Source organism: Rhinolophus ferrumequinum, chromosome 7 (genome assembly GCF_004115265.2).
Source record: "Rhinolophus ferrumequinum isolate MPI-CBG mRhiFer1 chromosome 7, mRhiFer1_v1.p, whole genome shotgun sequence".
In the NCBI taxonomy this organism is placed as follows: domain Eukaryota; kingdom Metazoa; phylum Chordata; class Mammalia; order Chiroptera; family Rhinolophidae; genus Rhinolophus; species Rhinolophus ferrumequinum.
In genome coordinates this window covers 90,395,886-90,416,231 of record NC_046290.1, presented here as the reverse complement: position 1 = coordinate 90,416,231, position 20,346 = coordinate 90,395,886, and the positions used below count along the sequence as shown (strand labels likewise).

Genomic DNA, 20,346 nt, shown 5'->3' with positions numbered 1-20,346 from the left:
ATGAATAAATTTCTGGATCATAATATTGAGTGAAAGAGAAGCAAGTTGTATAAGAATATTTACAATATGAATTTAGGTATATAAAGTTCGAAACATACAAAAACAATCCTTGTGTAGAAATGCAAATATGGTAAGAGTACAAAAAATTTCAAGGAAATGGTAAACACCCCACTCAAGATAGTGGTGTGAGGGGCCAGGAAAGGGTTGGGACTGAAGAAAAACATGAAGGAGACTTCAAAGTAATGACAATGTATCTTTCTTAAACTGGGTGGTGACTACACAGGTGTTGGTTGCATTGTTATTCTTTGTACCTTTTATTTTTGAAATGTTCTCCTGACAAATTAGTATTTAAGAACAACAACAAAAAATTAGACTATTTCAGGTGTATGAGTAGTAAAAGAGCCCTCACAAGGGACTGAGAGGGAAGTGGGCAGTTTTTGGAGAACAGAGCAGTATGTAGTCAAGGGATCCAAGAGGGGAAATGCAGGTTTCAAGAAGGAATGTTCCGTGCTGCTGAGTGAGCAAGTGTAATGAGCGCTAAGTGTCCATGGATTTGGCAATTATGACATTCGTGAGCAACACCGCCCAGAGCCTTTTTAGTGGAGTGGTCAGTGTGGGAGCCAGACTGAAGAAGACAGTGAATGGGAAATGATGAAGAGGACTCAGTGAGGATATAAAACGTCTGGTAGGGGTGGGTGAGGGACTGCTCCTCGTCTGGAGGTGACGCCAGATACAAATGCTGAGTTTTCTGATAAGGGACTTGTAGCAGAGATAGCTGGGACAATGGTCGGCTTTCTCTGTGAAGTAAGAAGTGCTGCCCTCTTGTGGGAGTGAGGAGGGAATAGTGTAGTGTGATTGACAGCTACTTCAGGGAATGGGAGGAGGCATAAAAGGATTGTGGTTAAGACTTACCTAACACAGGAAATGGTGAACTTTTAGTATCATCAGTTTATGCACACAGATGTTGTGGTATATTGCACCTGAAAAAATGGGCACAAATTCTTTACAGCTCCTTCTATCAAGAGGTGGAGGCAATTTCCTCATTCCTGAATCTGGGCTGGCTTGCTTTGACCAACTCAACGTGGTGTGAGTGATATTGTGCAATATCTGAACCTAGACCTCAAGTGCAGGTGGCCTTGCGGCTTCTGCTGTAGCACTGGGAACACCTCGGCCAGCACATGAACAAGATCGAGTCAGCCTATCGGAGATTGAGAAAACACGCAGAGAGACGCCCCAGTCAAGCCTCCAATTCCAGGTAAAGCTCCTGATGGGTGAGTGAAGCCATCCTAGGCCACTCAGCTGTAGCCAAGGCAGTCCAGAAGAATCACAGGTTTGTAAAAAATAATAAATGTGGTTTTAAGGCACTAGTTTTTGGAGTCATTTGTTGTACAATAAAGCTAATTGATACACCATTCATTCATTCTTTGGACAAGTTTTAAAGCATATTCATAACTGTTTGGTTGTTTCCAGTCATCATACTTTTGTCTGAGATTTCATTCACTCCCTGATCCTTTTCGAATGTCAACTCAAGAAAAAATTTCTCTCCAAACAACCTCTCATGTTTCCCATCACTAGAAAAGCAAAACTACAAAACCCATTGAGTGTCTGTGTGTTGCGAGGAAGTTTAGGGCCAAATACAGTGTTCAGTTTTCGGAAGAATCCCGAAAAAATTCTTAAGTCCCTGGTAAAATTATCTTCACCTTATACTTGGTCTCTAGTCTTCCTTTTAACTTTTTTTTTAATTATTCTATATTATATACATATATCTATGGTAGCCACTTGGAATCTCTTTTAAATATAGGCTTAGTTAAAATTATGAATAATAGTCTCCTACATAAACTCAAGCTTTCAGCCCGTCCCCAAGTCTTCATTCCTTTCAGACATTTGTCTCTCTAGGAATGTGAGGACCAAGTTCTCCTTCAGGGCCTTCTCTGATCCAGAGCCAGATGGCAGCCCAGAGAAGGAGCAGCTTGAGTGAGTGCATCGCGGTGGCTCACCTGGGTCGGTGTGGGGTGGAGGCTAGCCGACCTATAACTATATTATATCTATAACTGGGATTAGCCTCTCCATAGGGTAGTTACGGGATGGGCAATAGAGCCTGGAAGCCTTCATTCACATGCTTGCTCTGACATTTACTAACTCGCTTCACTTAATTTTCTTATCTATTTTTAAGAGGACAGTTATCATACATGCACCCAGCACACGCTATAATTTTTAGCTTTTCACTATTTAGCCTATTACATTTTACTCCTTTTCTGTAGCCCTGGCACCTCGAACCCATTCCACCCTGGATTTCCGGCCCCCAAACCCTCTGGCTTCTCCCACTGAGATATGGGGTACTTGCTGTCCTGCTCCAGCTTTTGGTTGCCTGGTTGGCCGTGTGGTCCACGTGATGCGGGACTCCATGTTGTGGCAGTGGAGGAAGTATCTGCATGACACTGTGCCCTGTGAGTGGCCGTGACAGGAGAGGGTAGGACACTTGGAGCCTCACAAAGAAAGAGGTGAACAGAGAGGGCTTTGGAAAACACCCCTTTGTTTGCGAAGTGGACAGGATGTTGAAACTTCTCAGAGGATGGGTAGGGACAGACACCTGAGTCCTGGACAAGGAGTCAGAACTGGGCCACAGGTAACAGAAAACTAGGTAGAGCAGACACAGCATGTATTTATTTCATGGCATTTGTAGATGAAACACTGAGCTCTGGAGCATTCAGAGAAGTATCTTGCATAAATTCTGCTCTCAAGGGGGACCTTGAAGAGAGGACATTTCCAGAAAAAAATGACCAACACCAGGCATTATCTAATGCTAAGAGAATAATACAGAGAATGCATTACAAGAATTTTAAGTAGGGTTAGAAAAATCACGGTAGGTTTTCCGTAAGTGATGAGCTGAGCTGAGCATGGATGGTTAGGATGGTGGAGAAGAGAGAGAAGACAGCAGGGGAGAAACGGATGAAAGGCCTGGAGGAGAGAAGGAGGATGCTGGCTTGTGTGGAAGGCAGCAGGCAATCCAGGCAAACTGAAGCAGACTTCACTTGAAAAGGACTCGGAGAGACTATTCTGCAGGCAATGTGAAGGCATCGAGTATTTGTGATTAGAGGAATCTAATCATATACCTCAAGTTTTCCTGAGAGTTTTCAGAAAGAAATGAAAGAAAGAAGGAAAGAGAGGGGGGGGGGGGGGGGAGAGAGAGAGAGAGAGAGAGAGAGAGAGAGAGAGAGAGAGAGAGAGAGAGAGAGAGAGAGAGAGAGAAAGAGAGAAAGAGAGCAAGAGAGCAAGAGAGCAAGAGAGCAAGAGAGCAAGAGAGCAAGAGAGAAAGAAAGAAAGAGAGAAAGAGAAAGAAGAAAAGCTTGAAAGAAGCGTCTAAGAGTACGCTCCGGGCCCAACCTCCTAGTGTATTAAGCACTGCTTTCCCTCTGTTATCACCCCTCTCTCCACACTGTCCTCACTGCTTCTCTCTAATGGATCAATTTCCACCAGTGTTTGTATCCATTCAGGCCTCCTCTTGCTGCAAGGTGCTGAAAATACAAAGTAGCTTAGGCAGGAGAGAAGTTGATGAGTTAAGCCGTAGATCTGACTTTGAAGGCTCAAACTTGTCCTCAGGTCTGTTTATCTTAACTGCTCACTTCTGCCTACTGTTTAGCTTCATTCTGTCCCCATTTGGTGGCCCCAGCAGCAGGGGGCTGCCCCAAGAAGGTAGCAAGAAGTTCCATCCTCCCACATCAGTCTTGCAGGAAAAAAACTAGACTCTTTTCCACTAGCTCCAGCAAGATTACCAAGACTGGACTAGCTCGGGTGACCCGTCCAACCTGGAGATAATCAGTGTGGCCAAAGGGATGTGTTGCCCTGACCAGGCCTGAGTCTTGAGCAGAATAGCTATGTTGTGGAAAGTAAGCCAGGGCTGGAATTTATATTTGTACACAATTCCAGTGCATAGCTCTAAATAACCCCTAACCTCTCCTCTCTCTTCTTCCTCCCACAGCCCTAAAGCCCATGGATCTACACGCCACATCAGACGGGGCCCCTGATGGCCGTGGAGACCACTCGGAACATAGTGCTGCACTGTCGGGCCTACAGCTGGGCCCTGAGCTCCATCCGCACACCAGTAGTCTCCCTGCACTCTGTGGCCCCAGAGCTGGGGGGCCTGGCCAGGGACCCCCAAACCATGGTGGTGCTTGGGCCCACTTTACCACCTTCCTGGAATCCTTCTTTATCTGATGACTGACAGGGATCTGGGCAGCTGTGGTTGCAATCTTGTGGTTCTCAAGCTGGTCAACACCAGCTACAAGTCTGTGTATGGCAGCGAATGATTCATCTTCCCGCTGAACCAGCTCCTCCGAACTGCCTTTGCTGACCTCCGTGTGGCCTTTGTGGATGCCTGGGAAATGACCTCCAGCCTGGCCGTGCCCAACAGCAGCCACCCAGGGCGGCTCATCATCCACAAGGTAGACTTCCTCCTCTCCTCATCTACCCGAGTGCTTCTGTCAGTCCTGGGGCTGCGTGGATAGAAGGCTTGGATACCGGGACAGTTGTGAAGAGGACCTGTCATAATAGGACTTCTGGGATACGGGCAGGTACCATCAACTTGTCTCCCCTGGAAGACGGCAATAACTTCCTAACTACAGCTGATTCTATTCTTGCTCCAGTCCTACCCCTTTTCCACTCAGAACAAGTAATTAGTTTGAAACATAAATGAGACCAGGTTATTAGCCTGCTCAAAACCCACAAGTTTCGAGCTCAGTAAAAATCCAAACCCCTCACCGTGGTCCACCAGGCCCTGCATAAAGGCCCTGCCTAACTCTGCACCCTCATTTATTGCCGCTCAACCAACCCCATGGATTCCTGCTGCTCAAGCAGGTCAAGCTGTCCTGTCTCAGGGCTTTTATATCTGCTGTTCCTTGTCTTGAAGGCCCCTTTCCCTGATCCTCATATGGCTGGCTTTCTTTTCATTCAGTTCTCTTATCAAACAGCATCTCCTCAGTGGCTTTCCCTTACCGCTCTCCCACCCCAGCAGTCTATCCTCTTCTCAGTCTTTTTTCTCCCATCACTAACTACAACTTGTAATTATTTGGTTTACTACTATTATTACTGTTGTTTACTTCTCTCAGTAGAATCTCTTCTCCAGGAGGGGCAGGGAGTTTGTCTAGCTTGCTCACTGCTGTATCCCGGTGACCTAGAGCACTGCTTGAGACCTTGCAGGTGTTAAATATTCATTGACTCAACGAATGAATGAATGAATTAAAGTCAGATGACTAAGGTGTTACTTTCCTGCCCTGAACTTTCTCTCAGCAACACGCATCCCATGAGAAACAAGCAATGGCCAGTGTTGCAGTTGCTGATCACATTTGCATGATTGTCACTATTAATGCTTCAGGGTTACAACAGGGCAGTTATGAGTTTCAATGTAGTTCCCTATTTTTTATTTGGAGGACTCTCCCAAGAACATTCTCCCACTTTATCAATGGAGCCTGGAGAGGTGGCACATAACAGATCCAGTCCTTGGTCCTAGTTTGGTAGCAAAAATCGTGATACTGGTGACAGCAGTGGCAGAAGCACTCTGACCTCGCTGGAAAACCGGCCTCCTGCAAAGGCTGGTAGTTGCCACCCCGACTCTCTGACTCTGGCTGACAGGGTCCTCTCAGTGTCCTGGACGTCAGCTCTTTGGCTGAGGGGATGGGGGAGCTTCCCTGACAGGAGCCCAGTCTCTTCCAGGGCTTATCCGTGCACTGTGGGCGCCTTGTCTACAACCACGGGATCCCGCCGGCTGGTCCCTGGACCCTTTCTCTCTAGATTCCAGGCTTCCCTGACCACCCTGAAGGGGGCTCCATGACCAGGCACGACCACGTCAGCAGTGCCTAAGACCCTCTTCCGGCTCCGCTCCTGGGCCACCGGATCTTCACTTAGCGCCTGCCACGAGTCTTCGTCGCTATCGCGTTCAAACACATCACCCACCACCATTACAGTGCCCAGGGCCGTGCCCGCCACCACCACGCTCACGTCCCGCTGGCCGCCATGGCCAGGCGTGGCCCACACCTCGAGTCCCGGCCCCAGCAGCAGGGGCCGTTCCTCACCCAGCCCGTGGGGGAGGTAGTGGCCTCCGGGAAGGCAGAAGTCGTGCGAGACCAATAAGGCCGCCCCGGGAAACAGCCCCAGGTTCCCGATGTGATCCGAATGTCCATGGGTCCCCACCACCAGAGTGACGTCTGCGGGGGTAACTCCCTGCCCGGCAAGGGCCCCCAGGAGCGCTTCCCGAGCCCAGGGGCCCCCAGTGTCCACGAGGATGGGGCCGCGGGCTGCCTCCTCCAGGGCCGTCTTCGCCTCGCCGCCCGTGGACCGGGCCTCTCGATGGCTGGAGTCCGAGCCCCAGGTCCCGGGTAGGATAAGGGTCACAGAACCGTCGGCGTGCACCGCGTCGCCGACCCCCTCCGGCTCCGCGTAGCCCTGCAGCAGAACCACCACAGAGTAGGGGTCGCCGGACACTCGCAGAGGGAGCTCCCCGCGCAGCGGCTCGGTCCGCAGTAGACTGCTCATGGCCGGAGAAAGACGTCGGGCTGTGGGCGACTGTCCAGTACCTTCGGGTTCCCACATGCCCCCGGCCTCGGCCAAGTGGCACCTCCTAATCTCAGTTCTTTGCCAACCCCTTGCACCTTTAAGGTGGTATCTCCCTCTACCCTTCCGAAGATGGTACCGCCCAACCCTTTCTTCCGCGTTAATCCATCTGTACTTCAGCGTTTTCGGCCCCCGACCCGCTCCTTTGGCGTGGTAGGTGCACTCATCAGCCTCCAGAGGATGTACTTTTTATTTCCCTCGCTCTAAGCTAAGCCACCCTACCTTAGACCTAATTTTATCGTCCCTCTTGGGCCTTGTCTCGTTCCGAGGAAAGAACAGAAGTCGGAGAGGCGGGAAGGATTTTGTCCTGTGCGAGCTGCCGTAAATCCAATTTTTGCGGCAGGGGTGGCACCACGCACAGAATTTGAATCCCCGCGCAGTCTCAGACATGCGCAGGCCGGGGTTGCACTGACCCGCGGCTAAATACGGCCCTCAGCCGTGTTTTCCCTACCAGCCTCCTCCGGTAGCAGCTTTACGAAGCACTACTCGCTTCTAACCGGAAGGCGGCCACCAGTCCTATTCTCTGGGCGCTGCCACATCGGCCAGCTAGGTATGCTGTGTGCTCGGCAGTTGTTTTGAAACTTTGGACCCAGATGATGTGTATTTTTTTAAGTTTACTAGCGATATAGAAAATTTGGCACCTGTGAAATTATGTGGTGGGCCCTCGGTGAAATTAATACTTAGTACATAAAGTATCTACTCCACCTAATTTACCAACATCACCCCATCCCGTCCAGTGTCCCCTCGGTTACAGTTTGTTGGTATGTAACCTGGATGCAGGCGGTGTTTATGTCGTAGAGAATACTCTCTGGGTCTAAAAAACGGGCAAAGTGACCTTCCCACGGCCCACAACTCCTATGCCATCCTGACCTCTAGTGGGCGGGGGGCGGGGTAGTAGTAAAGATATTTAAAGGGGAAAGCCTTCAATACTGTCACCACACACACCTACAATTAAGGAGCTAGTCAGCAAGCAGAGTGCTCATCTGTTGGGGTTGGGCTTTCACCTACTGTACACACCTTTCTTCCCATAGCCATGCTGTACCATCAGGATCCTGCCTGAGACCAAATGGGAAAGAACAGCTACAAGCTCTTGGTTGGATCACTCACAACATCACCCTTAAAACTGGGAGGCAGGGAGAACTCAGACTTCAGAGAGTTCTTCTCTGTGAGCCCTGCCCTTCCTGGGGATCAACAGCAAGGGTCAAAGATCCTCTGGGTCGTGCTTGGAGTGGCCTGGTGTGTTGGTCCTCTCTTCTTCCTCTTTCTCCTCCGCCTCCTCCTTCTCCTCTTGTTCTTGCTCCTCCTTTCCTTCAGTCTTCTCTTGCCCATCGGTGATCTTTTCCTTTCCAGTCCAAGTTTCCTGTAGACACCCTAGGTTAGGTAATAGGAAACAATTTAGATGTGTCCTGGGGGTAGGGGATGTTGTCACCTGGCAGGAAAGGGCCAGCCCACACACTTACCAGTTTCAGCAGCTGGAAGCACATGACCTTCACAGAGAAAATGCTGTAGGGGCTGCTCCTGATGGTGGAAGTACCAGTCTCCCACCACGTCTTCAAACTCCTCCAGCATCGTCTCACACTGGTCAAGTAGAAGGGTCAGAAGGGTATCTGCTCAGCTGAACTTTGGAAACCCTCCTCTTTGCTCTTCACTCCCTGTCTCCCCACCCCACCTTAGAGAGGCAGGTAGCCAGAGGTTAAATTTGGCTTACTAGATGTGTGATCCTCATTCATTCAACAAACATTTACTCTGCCAGGTAGGTTATTAATAAACTCTGACTCTCAGCTCCTTGCTTGTAAAATGGGAAATGGTAACAAGGTTATTGTGAGGTTAAAATGAGGCAGCATCTGAAATGTATGCGGCTTTGAATTTAGGACATAGTAGGTGCTCGGTAAGTGGTAGTATATATTATTAGCCTCCATTATAACTTCTTGGTATGCTCCTGCAATTAATGGCAGAGTCCTCACTCTCGCCCCTTCTCCCTGCTCAGGGACAGACCTCCCTCGGGTCTAGCACCCCTTTCAGGTTCCCTTCTCACCTCCTTGGTCAGTGCAGTATCCTATCTCACCTGCTTCTTGAGGAATGTGACCTCCACACTGGGCTCATCCCACAGCTCCACAGGGATCCCCAGATCCACCTTCACCCCCTTCTGCACCAGGCCTTTCAGCGTTGCCATGGTCTGACTCTGCCCCTGAGAGATGGGAATTTGGGATCAGCATAGCCTACTACCCACCTCTGTCCATTTCCACCATATCAGATTTGTCAACTACTGGAGACTTGGGTGAATTCTTGAGGGTGAGATGAGGGAGTCTTAACAATGGAGGGGACAGTCAAGAGCTGGGGGAGGTGGGCCCCAGAGGATACAGGTCTGAGAAGTAGGATCCTCCCCTGGGGAAGAGTCTGACCTTGGCATATCTCAGTGAGCCCTTGCGCTCAGCATGAACACTGTAATCCAGGATCCGCTCACATAAATTCTCCAAGGCCTCTTCTAGCCTTGTCTCTCTGTGGGAAGAGGAGAAATAAAGACTCCCTGAATATTGTACGAGCTCCCAGGGCTCCTTTGGGGGTTTGAGGGTGGAGGGGCACCAAGAAGGACTCACGAAACGCTGTAAGGGACATGTCTTTTCCTCTTGCCTGTGTCCAGCACCTGCCCCAGCTCCAGCACCTCTCGAGATCGGCCAGTGCGACTCAGCTCTTCCTGTAGCTCCAGGCTCAGCAGCTTACACACTAGATGTTCAAGGGGACGTGAGAAATAAACAAACATGCCAGCAACTCATTCTGCAGATGAGCAAAGGCAGTAGAGCATGATGGTTGTAAGTGCAGACTCTGGAGCCAGCCTAGCTGGGTTGCAATCCTGACTCAGCCACTTAGTAGCTGTGTGACAATCCTGCTGTGCCTTGGTTTCTTCACCTCTAAAATAGAGATAATAACAGTACCTCTTCATAGGGGTGTGGTCAGGATTAAACAAATCAGTCTATGGAAAGCCCTTAGAATAGTGCCAGGCATACAGTGAGCACTGTATTAGTCTTTGCTGCTGTTCTGCAGTTATTTATTGAGCTCCTTCTGGATGCACAATAGCAATACAGAGAGCAATAAAACCCACGATCTCTATCCATGGGACACTGCCAATATTGTTGGGGACAGATAAAAGACAACAATATGGTGTGAAGGACCCTACACTAGCGGTTAAGACCAAGAGACATAATCTCATTAGAAAATGCAAAATTCATTCAGTGGTCACATACTGACTTCCTACTAACCTGCAATTTCCTTAAGGCGAGCATTGCATCTGTTCCACCACTGTCTTTCCAGCACCTGGCATGTGACCTGGCATGTGACAGGTCTCAAGAAAGGGAGTGGCCTATACAGATGTGCCAAGTGAACTAAACACAAAGGCAAGTAACAAAAGTGCCTAAAATGTGCCAGGCACTATACTAGAATCTGGGAGACACAGGTACTCTCCTTCCCTCCAAGGGCTTACAATGTGGTTGGAGGTGATATATAAGAAAGAAGACTTCAAAAGGAGGTGACATTTAAATTGGATCTTGAAGAACCACCTACAGAAGGAAGAGGGTCATTCCAGGCAAAGGGAAAAACGTCAATGGCACAGAGGTTCAAAAAGATAAGGCAAGCTCAGTGACCACTAAGTTCAGTGTGGCTTAAGCATGGGAACTTTGGGGATGGGAGTTGGGGTACGGAAATGAAAGAAAGGTGGGGGCATACAATAAAGAGACATATGCTCTGCCTTAAAAAATGTGGGCTGTAGTCTGAACACAGCAGGAGGCCTCCAGAGGTGTTAAAACAAGGACTGACCGAAGGACTGACAAGATTGTGTATATGTTTAGAAAAACTGACAGAGGTGGGGGGAGAAGAGTGGGACCAAGTCTTGAGGAACACTGATACTGAAATTTAGGTTAAGGGTAAAAGAATTCAGGGAAGAAATTAATGTCAGGAAGGCAACAAACTAGAGAACCACAGCACTCAATGGTCCAGCTCTGAAGTGCCCCCTCTGAGCTGGGCTTCAAACTTCATGCAGCCACAGAAGATGCTGTCTGCTGTAAAATCCATACAGTACACAACCTTTGCAAAGCCTCAAACGTATGGGGAACCTCTCCTAGCTGTGTGGCCTCCTCTTTTATTTATGAGCTAGGGCTGACTTACTCACCTCTAAACCCCCTCAGGAGAACGTGGGACCTGTAATTTGGGAGCGTCTCTGCCGGGGTGGAGCAGAGATGTCCACAAGGTATGAGCGTCACACCACGCTCCTGCAGGCTCTCCAGATTTAGGTCCAGTGGCATGGGGGAAACACACACACACACTGAAGATGCTCAGTAGAGTGGGCGGTCCTGCGCAGATAGTCCCTGAACGAGAATTCCCACAAACCATTGGGTCACAAGCCAGCCAGAAAAAGCGGGCCCTTTCTGGGTGTCTCATGGGAATTATAGTGCCATAATTTTGGGGTAGCGCTATGAGTTCCCTCCCTTGATCCCATTCGATTTCCGCCAAACTCCACCAGAACCTTCCTCGGATCTTTAAGGAGGTCGAGTGACCCACCCGTCACGGTCCATCTGGTCCGGCCCAGACAAAGGACTGGGGCAGAGGGATGCAAATAGGGGCTACTCCCTTCAGATACCTTCGCATTTGCTGGGCAGGCGTTCTGTGTCATCGTCCTCCTCCTTCGGCGTCCCAGCCCAAGCACCGTACACAGCCAAAATGAAAAGCAGCATTCCCAACCGCACAGGTCCCATGACAGAAGTGCTGTCCACAACCAACCACCCTTTGCCTTCAAACCAACTTCGGGGAGGCGGCGGGCCCTTTAAATTCCAAGGCTGTCAGCGCTAACTTTAATCTAGCCTAGCACAGGAGGCGCATGCGCAGTGCCGGCCCAAGAAGGGGTGGGGCCTCTGTGTTCAGGGCATCCCCACCTCAGTTTTGTGGCGCTTCGCGAAGGTCCTGGCCGCCCGATAGTGAAGGGATAAACAGAAGTAATTATAGCAGGGGGCTGTGCTCTTTACACGTAGACAGCGGAACAGCGTTTATTATATCGTTTCAGGCCGTGAGCCTAGGGGACTTACTCCGATTCGGAGAAGGGGCGGTGACTTGCTCCCCATCTCTGCCAGGACCTGCTCCCGGGAGGGGGCGGGGCCAACATGGCGCCGAGCGCCGGGTGAGCGGCGCTTTGGCTGCGGTGAGAGTCTTTTCCTGAGCGGGGCGCACGGCTGGTGGGGGTGGGTCTGAGTGGTACCTGAGAATAGACCCTATGACGGGCCTGTGTGGGGACCCGGAGGAAGACGGTTGGTTGTGTGTCCGTGCGCGTGGGTTCTGTGTATTTGCATTGGAGGGATGTTGGGGGATGAGGTGGGCTCTGCTGCTTCTTTCGCGCTGGACCCATTGCCTGGGGATCTTCGACCCACTTCCCTGCTGAGGGAACTACAAAGATCTAGCTCAAGGTCCTCCTCTGTGAAGCCTTCCTGCCGACTCCACTGACCTGAGGGGCTCCTTAGGCCGTCACGTGATTTATGAGCCTTTACTGGCAGACGGTACCGCAGGGTATTGAAGGATTAGTGGGAGTTCGCCAGGAAACTGGGACACGACCGCTTCTTGTATACCCGGCTCCAGGAACAGAGTATGTGTTGAATAAATGTGTTCCCCGCAGATAAGACTTACAAAAGTGGGAGAGGAGACCTGGGATGGTTTGAGAAGAACCAAATTCTCTTTCGCCTCTATCCTCTCACCCCTCCAGCACGCCCCCACCTACACCCTGCAATCAGTCCTAAACACTTTTGACATTAGTCTTCCTAATGCCAGCTTCAAGCAAGCCCCTTTACTTTTTACCGCAGAATAGATTTTAAAACTTGGGCCTGTGTCTTCTTCGTCTTAATAGTGGTAGTGAGTATGTATTGAGCACATACATCTCTAAACCTCACAATTCATTCATTTATTCAACAAATGTGCATTATCTAAGGCGTCTCAGGCAACAGTCTGTGGTCTTGGAATATATCAGTGGACATAACAAAGATCTATGTCCACTCGGTGCAGGAGGGGATGTGTGTGGTGGTGATAAACAATAAGAAATACAGTATATGTTAGATGTTCAATGCTCCGGGGCGGGGGAAGAGCAGAGTGTGTGTGGGGGGGTGCAGTATGAAATAGGCAGCTAAGCTGACATCTGGGGAAGAGCATTCCAGGCTGAAGGAACAGCAAAGCCCATAAATCAAGAGCATGCCTGTCAGTTTTGAACAGCAGGCAGCACAGTGGGGCTGGCTGAATCAAGGTGGAAGAAGGAAGGAAAGGAGATCAGAGATGTAATGGAGAGGACAAATCATGCAGGGCCTTGTAGACCATATGAAAATTTTGGATTTTACTCGATGGCAAATGGGGAGCCATTACAGGGTTTGAGCAGATAAATGACCCAATCTGATTTATAATTTGACAGAATCACTCTGGCTGCTATATTGGGAATAGATGTAGGGAAGCAAGGGTGGAAGCAGGAAGAGCTTATCAGGAGGCTATTGAAGTCACCCAGATAATAGATGCTGGGGACCTGACCGTGTAGTGGGAATGGAGGAATCAGTTTGGGTCACCTGGTGGACTTGAAGTGAGGCTTACATAGAGAGTGAGCTCCTGCATGGGTGATGGCACTACAAAGACAGGAAAGCTGAGGCTGGAGGAGGGGGGCGGGGGAGATCAGGAGTTGTTTTAGTGGAGATTTTAAGGAGACAGTTTGACATACAAGCCTGGAGCTAGGAAGAATGCTCTGTGCTGGGGATAAATTTGGCCACCATCAGCCTATAAGGGATACTGAAAACAGAAGTTGAGGTCACCAGCGAGTAAGTATAGCTACAGAAGAAGACTAAGGATTGCATTCCAACATTAAGCAGATAAGAGGAAGAACCAGTAAAGGAAACCAAAAGGGAGTGGGGTAGGAGGAAAACCAGGAGAAGGTAGTGCAGCAGTGGAGTAAAAAAAGTGTTGTCAGAAGAGAGTAGTCAGCTATGCCATGTGCTGCTGAGAGAGTAAGGAAGATGAGAACGGAGAGTGGGCCTCAGATTTGGCAATGTGATGCCTCAGTGATCTTAAGCGGTTTCAGGGACCCAGTGGGGTCAGAAACCTGATTGGAATAGGTCCAAGAGAGGAGAGAAATTAGAAACAGAGTTAAGACAACTCTTTTAGGAAGTTTTATTGCAAGAAGGAACCAAATATGGGGTATAGCATATAGAGAAAGTGGAATGAAGAAAGTATTTTTTTAATATATACTTTGGTGAAAAGACACATAAAACTTACCATCTTAACCACTTTTAAGTGTAATTTAGTGGCATTAAATACATTCACTTTGTTGTGCAACCTTCACTATCCATCTCCAGAACTCTTTTCATGTTGTAAAACTGAAAGTCTACCTATTAAACAATAACTTTCCATCCTCCCTACCTCCTTTTGACTTTGAGTTTGACTAAGACCCTGACACAAGTGGAATCATACCATATTTGTCCTTTTGTGACTGGCTTATTTCACTCAGAATAATGTCCTCAGGGTTCATCCATGTTGTAGCAGGTGTCAGAATTTCCTTCCTTTTTAAGGCTGAATAATACTCCACTGTACATATACCACTGTTTTGTTTTTTTAAGATGGGAGAAATAACTGCATTTTGTAGGCTGATGGGAACGACCTGGTAGGTTAAGAAATGGATGGTGCAGGGAGATGGGAGAAATGCTGGAGCAAAGCTTGAGTTGATGACTAGCATGAACAGTTTATACCGTGTTCCCCGAAAATAAGACCTAGCCGGACCATAAGCTCTAATGCGTCTTTTGGAGCAAAAATTAATATAAGATCTGGTATTATATTAGACAAAACACAGTCTTATTTTACTATAAGTAAAATAAGGTCTTATATTAATTTTTGCTGCAAAAGACGCATTAGAGCTGATTGTTTGGCTAGGTCTTATTTTCGGGGAACACGGTAGTAACAGGTGGGAAGGCAGAGTATGTGGGCACCAGTGCTGCTGGGGGTGGACATGGTGCTGGGAGTCTGTGGTGGTCCCTTCTGATGGCTGAAAGTGAGGAAGGAAAAAGGTGTCACATAGGACAGAGGGCGACTGAGTGCATAGAGGTGTATGTGATTGTCTGGCAGCATTAAGGACCCACTTGAAGTCTATGGCCATTAATTTAAAGTGGGAATTGGTCATGATGGTTTTATGTTTTTCACATCACATTGAATTGTATGGGTATATAAGCTCAGAGTGGAGAATTGTATTTAACCAATATTGTGTTTGTGTCAAGCATGAATAATGATGCAAGAAGGGGCAAGAGAGATGAAGGTATGCGCTAAACAACCTTAGGAAAAAAGCGTTTTCCACGTTTTACAGAGAAGAAACCCAAAGCGGGACAATTTAAGTAATCTGCCCGATTAACATAGCTAGGTAGTGCTAGGGCTAGGATTTAAATTGAGGGCCGAGATCATTCTGTACCTCACGTGCACAGTGCCTGCCAGAGCTCAATAAATTATGTTGAATTGGATTAGATTGCTAGCTCCTTCTGTTACACCCAGTGCTGACTCATGTGGAGCTGGACACAAGACACCCTGAGTTCCTTCCCTTGCATCCCCATTGCCCTTCATTTATTGTGACCTCTCCTGGCTAGATAGCCTCTCTTCTTTGGGTCTCACATTTCGTTTTATCTCTTCTTTTCCCCCACCCCCCTGCCAGGGTCTCCATCTCTCCATCTCTTCACCCTGGGGGGATCATCCTTCAGGGGAGGGAGGAGGGGCTCCAGAATGGCTGAGGAGAAGAAGCTGAAGCTCAGCAATACGGTGCTGCCCTCGGAGTCAATGAAGGTGGTGGCCGAGTCAATGGGCATTGCCCAGATTCAGGAGGAAACCTGCCAGCTGCTGACGGATGAGGTCAGCTACCGCATCAAGGAGATTGCACAGGTACTGTGGCCCCTCTACCCAGCCCTGCACTGTATTGAGGATGCTACCCAGGCCCCCTTCTTCCCCAGGGTCTTGGGCTGACACCTGTTCTCCCACCCTCAGGATGCCTTGAAGTTCATGCACATGGGGAAGCGGCAGAAGCTCACCACCAGTGACATTGACTACGCACTGAAGCTTAAGAATGTTGAGGTGATTGAGACGGGCAAGACAGAGCTGAGGGGCAGGGTGGTGAGAGCACTCCTCCCAGACACTGCATGTGCCTTCCGCCATGCCTCCACGGGCTCCCTTCTCATCCCAATGTCTGTCTCTCTCTCTCCTGATTTAGCCACTCTATGGCTTCCACGCTCAGGAGTTCATTCCTTTCCGGTTTGCCTCTGGTGGGGGCCGGGAGCTTTACTTTTACGAGGAGAAGGAGGTTGACCTGAGTGACATCATCAATACCCCTCTGCCCCGGGTGCCCCTGGACGTCTGCCTCAAAGGTTGGGGGAGAGGAGAGCAGGGTGGTGGGGAGAAGGAAAGGGGGGCACAATGCACATGGGTTTGAGGAAGCTCACGAGGAAGAAACCGTCAGTGTGAGATCCCTGGTGAGTTGCAGGAAGTGGGCACAGGATTGAAAACACACATTCCTTAGTGCGGAGGGACTCCCTAGTGTCCATGTCCAGCAGTTCAACTTGACACCTTCCTTCCTTGCAGCTCATTGGTTGAGCATTGAAGGCTGCCAGCCCGCTATCCCAGAGAACCCACCCCCAGGTAACCTCCATTCCCAGAGCCCACCTCTCTCTATATCACTCTCCCTTCTTCCTTTACATCTACCGCTCTCGACACTCCTGTTGAGACTGCTTTCCCACCAGCTCCCAAAGAGCAGCAGAAGGCTGAAGCCACAGAACCCCTGAAGTCAGCAAAGCCAGGCCAGGAGGAAGATGGACCCTTGAAAGGCAAAGGTCAAGGGGCTGCTCCAGCTGACGGCAAAGGTCAGTCCTGCTAGGCCAGGCCTCTCGGCTCTTGTCCCAAAGCCAGATGGTCATTTGTAAAGTGGGTGAGGTCAGGGTAAGGAGTGAGACCTCAGACCAGAGAGCCTCAGAAGGGAGCCTAATGGAAACTGGGTCTCTCTAAGTGGGGGAGTGGAGGGGCAAGGTTTGTCTGGTACTGAGGCCTCTTCTGGAGCTTTCTTTTTCAAATCCATCTTCCCAATACACACAGGGAAAGAGAAGAAGGCACCACCCCTGCTGGAGGGAGGTCCTTTGCGACTAAAGCCTCGAAGTATCCATGAGTTGTCTGTGGAGCAGCAGCTGTACTATAAGGAGATCACCGAAGCCTGTGTGGGGTCATGTGAAGCCAAGAGAGCGGTGAGGCCCTACCATCCTGCCTTTACCCCGAGACTCCTTCTTTTGGAGGCCCCACAAATTCCTTCCATGGTGTCTGTCCCCACTTCACTCATTCCCCTCCTCCCATAGGAAGCTCTTCAGAGCATTGCAACAGACCCGGGGCTGTATCAGATGCTGCCACGATTCAGCACCTTCATCTCAGAGGGGGTGAGAAGATTAAGGAAGGCCAGGACCTCGGATGAGGTTCCAGGGGGTGAGGAGGTGGGAGGGGATGCTCATCTGAAGGGTCTCCCTGCCCTGTCACTTCTGCCTCCCACAGGTCCGTGTGAACGTGGTGCAGAACAACCTGGCCCTGCTCATCTACCTGATGCGCATGGTGAAGGCATTGATGGACAACCCTACGCTGTATCTAGAAAAATACGTGAGTGGCCCTGCCCACCCGCCTCTCAGGCCAGGGTTCAGGGACCTCACTGCCATCAACAGGAAGCCATTTGTCAGAATTAGCTGACTCGGCACTTCTCCCTTAGGTGCATGAGTTGATTCCAGCTGTGATGACCTGCATCGTGAGCAGACAGCTGTGCCTGCGGCCAGATGTGGACAATCACTGGGCACTCCGGGACTTCGCTGCCCGCCTGGTAGCCCAGATCTGCAAGCATTTCAGCACAACCACGAACAACATTCAGTCCCGGATCACCAAGACCTTCACCAAGGTGAGCCAGGGGAACAAGGAGCGGAAGGAAGCCCTTTCACATCTCTACCCTGGGTTGTCACGACAGCTTCACCCAAATTAGTGGTAGATCAGTCGTGGCTGGGGGCAATGACTCTGAAAACAAGCAGCAGAGGCCAGGGGCAGTGGGCCTGGGACTTGAGCCTAGTCCTAACGTCTCAGTGATCTACAAGGAAAGTGTTTATAAGAGATTCAGGTCCTTACCAATTAGCCTTTCAGCCCCTTTATCTGGGTTTATTTTCCATCCCCTTACAGAGCTGGGTGGACGAGAAGACGCCGTGGACCACGCGTTACGGCTCCATCGCAGGCCTGGCCGAGCTGGGACATGATGTCAGACCCCAGGGGGATGCACTGGGGGAGGGAGGCATCACGAGGGCATAGTGGGTAATAGCCCTCGACATCGGAAGCCCTGTGGTGACCTCAGGCCTCTGGCTTCTCCCCTTGCTTTCCCACAGGTGATTAAGACTCTGATTCTGCCCCGGCTGCAGCAGGAGGGGGAGCGGATCCGCAGTGTCCTGGATGGCCCCGTGCTGAGCAACATTGACCGCATCGGAGCTGACCACGTGCAGAGCCTCCTCCTGGTGACCAGAGCCCCCTGCCCTTCCTGCACTTCTTCCCACTAACGCCCCCCCACACACACACACCAACACACATACACATAGGTGCAATGTTTAGCAAGCATGTGGTATCTTTTATTCACTTATCCCATCTTTGCCTCCTATATTCAGAGCACACCTCACAGTCCTATATTGTTTTGCAGATGGAAAGACTGAGGCACAAAGGGGTTAAGTAAGAAATAAGAGGTTTTAACCTCAGCCTGTGACTTTTAGACACACTGCCCCTGACACTTCTGCATCACTATGGCCCTTTCTGTGGCCACAAGGCAAATGCCCTGTGGACCAACTACCCCTTAGATATTACCAGGGTATTCAGCAGGTTCTCTGTTCACACCAGTTGGTGCCTGTGTTTTCTCATGGAAAAAAACAGCAACAACACAGCATTCCTTGCACACATACTGCTATCCCAGCAATTTGACCTCCAACAGGAACTTAGTGAAGTAAGTTTGGTCTCCAAGAGGAACATAATGAAATGATGGGTAATATCCTTTTTCACCCCCTCACCACAATTTGTCCCAGCCCTCCCTCTACCTGGCTTTTTTTTTTTTTTTGCTTTCTCTGCAGAAACACTGTGCCCCTGTTCTGGCAAAGCTGCGCCCACCGCCTGATAATCAGGATGCCTATCGGGGAGAATTTGGGTCCCTTGGACCACTCCTCTGCTCCCATGTGGTCAAGGCCCGGGCCCAAGCAGCTCTGCAGGCTCAGCAGGTCAACAGGACGACTCTGACCATCACTCAGGTCAGTGACAGTGCAGGGCGGAGAAAGGGTGACTGAGTGGAGAGGAGTAAGGAGACATGAAGAAAAACGGGGGTGGGGTGGGGTGGGGTAGAGTTCTGGTTCCCATCAGGGTGGGAATGACCTGTGTAAAACCCAGGGCGCTCTGAGTCAGTCTTGGGGGAGGCTAGCCCCTCAACCCCAGTGGGACCGACTGAGGAGCAAGAGCCCTTCTTTTTCTTAGATGTTGACGTTTTCTTCCTGCCTCTTGTTCCTGCAGCCCCGGCCCACGCTGACCCTCTCACAGGCCCCTCAGCCTGGCCCTCGGACCCCTGGCTTGCTGAAGGTCCCTGGCTCCATCGCACTGCCTGTCCAGACGCTGGTGTCTGCACGAGCAGCTGCCCCACCTCAGCCTTCCCCTCCTCCAACAAAATTTATTGTAATGTCATCATCCTCCAGCGCCTCATCCACCCAACAGGTACGTGGAGTGTGTGGGACCAGGGGTGGGGAGCATGTCACCATGCTGCCCTGAAGGACCTGGGGTTACCTCAGAGTACCCTGTGGGCCCCAGAGGAGAGCCCAGTCACCTCTGGGCCCAAAGACAGGAACTAGAAGGAGCACTGCCTAGGGGCCTGCAAGGCTGTAGCTACCCCTGAGCAAGACTCAGAGTGGATTGTTGGGTTGGAGCAAGTGAAGATTCCCCCAGGCCTGGGGAATGGGGAGGGTGCAAGGCAACAGGCAATGCCTTTCCTTTCTTCCCGTAGGTCCTGTCCCTCAGCACCTCAGCGCCTGGCTCAGGCTCTACCACTACCTCTCCCGTTACCACCACGGTCCCCAGCGTGCAGCCCATTGTCAAGCTGGTCTCCACCGCCACAGCTGCACCCCCCAGCACTGCCCCCTCTGGCCCCGGCAGTGTCCAGAAGTACATAGTGGTCTCTCTTCCCCCAACCGGGGAGGGCAAAGGAGGCCCCACCTCCCATCCTTCTCCAGTCCCTCCGCCATCCTCAGCCCCCTCCCCACTTGGGGGCAGTGCCCTCTGTGGGGGGAAACAGGAAGCTGGAGATAGCCCCCCTCCAGCTCCAGGGACTCCAAAGGCCAATGGCTCCCAACCCCCTGGATCTGGCTCCCCTCAGCCTGCACCTTGATGCTGTCAAACATCTGTCAACATTCTCTTCCTCAGATTCTCTCACCGCCTACACACACACACACACACACACACACACACACACTTACTAGGTGGAAGGAAGTAGCAACCTGCTTCCTACCTTAACTTTCTTTTTAGATATTGTACAGCCAGCTTTTCAGAATAAAAGATTGATTTATAAGTTCTGTTCCACCTCAGTCTTTCCTGTGACCAGTACTATGGGAGGGTCTAACCCATTGAGCCCTCATGGTCTCTAGGACTTAGACTCTTCCAATCAGATCCATAGCCATA

The 20,346-nt window shown here is 50.4% G+C and overlaps 3 protein-coding genes across 5 annotated transcripts; 1 reads left to right on the top strand and 2 right to left on the bottom strand.

Annotated features, from left to right (window-relative positions):
• Positions 1-4,116: 4,116 nt before the first annotated feature.
• MBLAC1 (metallo-beta-lactamase domain containing 1) lies at positions 4,117-7,558 on the bottom strand. Its single transcript, XM_033110889.1, has one exon. It carries the CDS (start codon positions 6,583-6,585, stop codon positions 5,713-5,715), a length of 873 nt encoding a protein of 290 aa, XP_032966780.1. The 5' UTR covers positions 6,586-7,558; the 3' UTR covers positions 4,117-5,712.
• A 142-nt stretch (positions 7,559-7,700) lies between these two features.
• On the bottom strand, positions 7,701-11,474 carry CNPY4 (canopy FGF signaling regulator 4). 2 transcript variants are annotated; one of them, XM_033110890.1, is made up of 7 exons: positions 11,237-11,370; positions 10,769-10,964; positions 9,204-9,330; positions 9,009-9,105; positions 8,672-8,794; positions 8,067-8,184; positions 7,701-7,977 (listed from the first exon to the last, which is right to left on the bottom strand). In XM_033110890.1, the coding sequence occupies exons 2-7, from the start codon at positions 10,899-10,901 to the stop codon at positions 7,808-7,810; spliced, it is 768 nt and encodes a 255-aa protein (XP_032966781.1). In that variant the 5' UTR covers positions 10,902-10,964; positions 11,237-11,370; the 3' UTR covers positions 7,701-7,807. The 2 variants fall into 2 exon arrangements, with proteins under 2 accessions (XP_032966781.1, XP_032966782.1); XM_033110891.1 differs by lacking the exon at positions 10,769-10,964 and having other exon boundaries at positions 11,237-11,474.
• Positions 11,475-11,547: 73 nt separating this feature from the next.
• On the top strand, positions 11,548-20,242 carry TAF6 (TATA-box binding protein associated factor 6). Of its 2 annotated transcripts, none has more exons than XM_033110884.1 (15): positions 11,548-11,791; positions 15,305-15,528; positions 15,631-15,717; positions 15,854-16,007; positions 16,222-16,278; positions 16,380-16,499; positions 16,729-16,874; positions 16,983-17,060; positions 17,173-17,274; positions 17,381-17,563; positions 17,836-17,910; positions 18,036-18,161; positions 18,762-18,935; positions 19,192-19,389; positions 19,676-20,242. In XM_033110884.1, exons 2-15 carry the CDS (start codon positions 15,373-15,375, stop codon positions 20,054-20,056), a joined length of 2,037 nt encoding a protein of 678 aa, XP_032966775.1. In that variant the 5' UTR covers positions 11,548-11,791; positions 15,305-15,372; the 3' UTR covers positions 20,057-20,242. The 2 variants fall into 2 exon arrangements, with proteins under 2 accessions (XP_032966775.1, XP_032966777.1); XM_033110886.1 differs by having other exon boundaries at positions 11,741-12,229.
• Positions 20,243-20,346: the final 104 nt, after the last annotated feature.

Bases quoted from the DNA above. Each gene is read 5' to 3' on its own strand.
- MBLAC1 (XM_033110889.1), bottom strand. From the start codon at position 6,585: ATGTGGGAACCCGAAGGTACTGGACAGTCGCCCACAGCCCGACGTCTT.
- TAF6 (XM_033110884.1), top strand. From the start codon at position 15,373: ATGGCTGAGGAGAAGAAGCTGAAGCTCAGCAATACGGTGCTGCCCTCG. The intron at 16,008-16,221 runs GTTGGGGGAGAG...CCTTCCTTGCAG, and splicing joins CCTGGACGTCTGCCTCAAAG to CTCATTGGTTGAGCATTGAA. The intron at 19,390-19,675 runs GTACGTGGAGTG...TTCTTCCCGTAG, and splicing joins GCGCCTCATCCACCCAACAG to GTCCTGTCCCTCAGCACCTC.
- CNPY4 (XM_033110890.1), bottom strand. From the start codon at position 10,901: ATGCCACTGGACCTAAATCTGGAGAGCCTGCAGGAGCGTGGTGTGACG. The intron at 8,795-9,008 runs GTCAGACTCTTC...CCCATCTCTCAG, and splicing joins GCTCACTGAGATATGCCAAG to GGGCAGAGTCAGACCATGGC. The intron at 7,978-8,066 runs GTAAGTGTGTGG...TACCTAACCTAG, and splicing joins GCTTCCAGCTGCTGAAACTG to GGTGTCTACAGGAAACTTGG.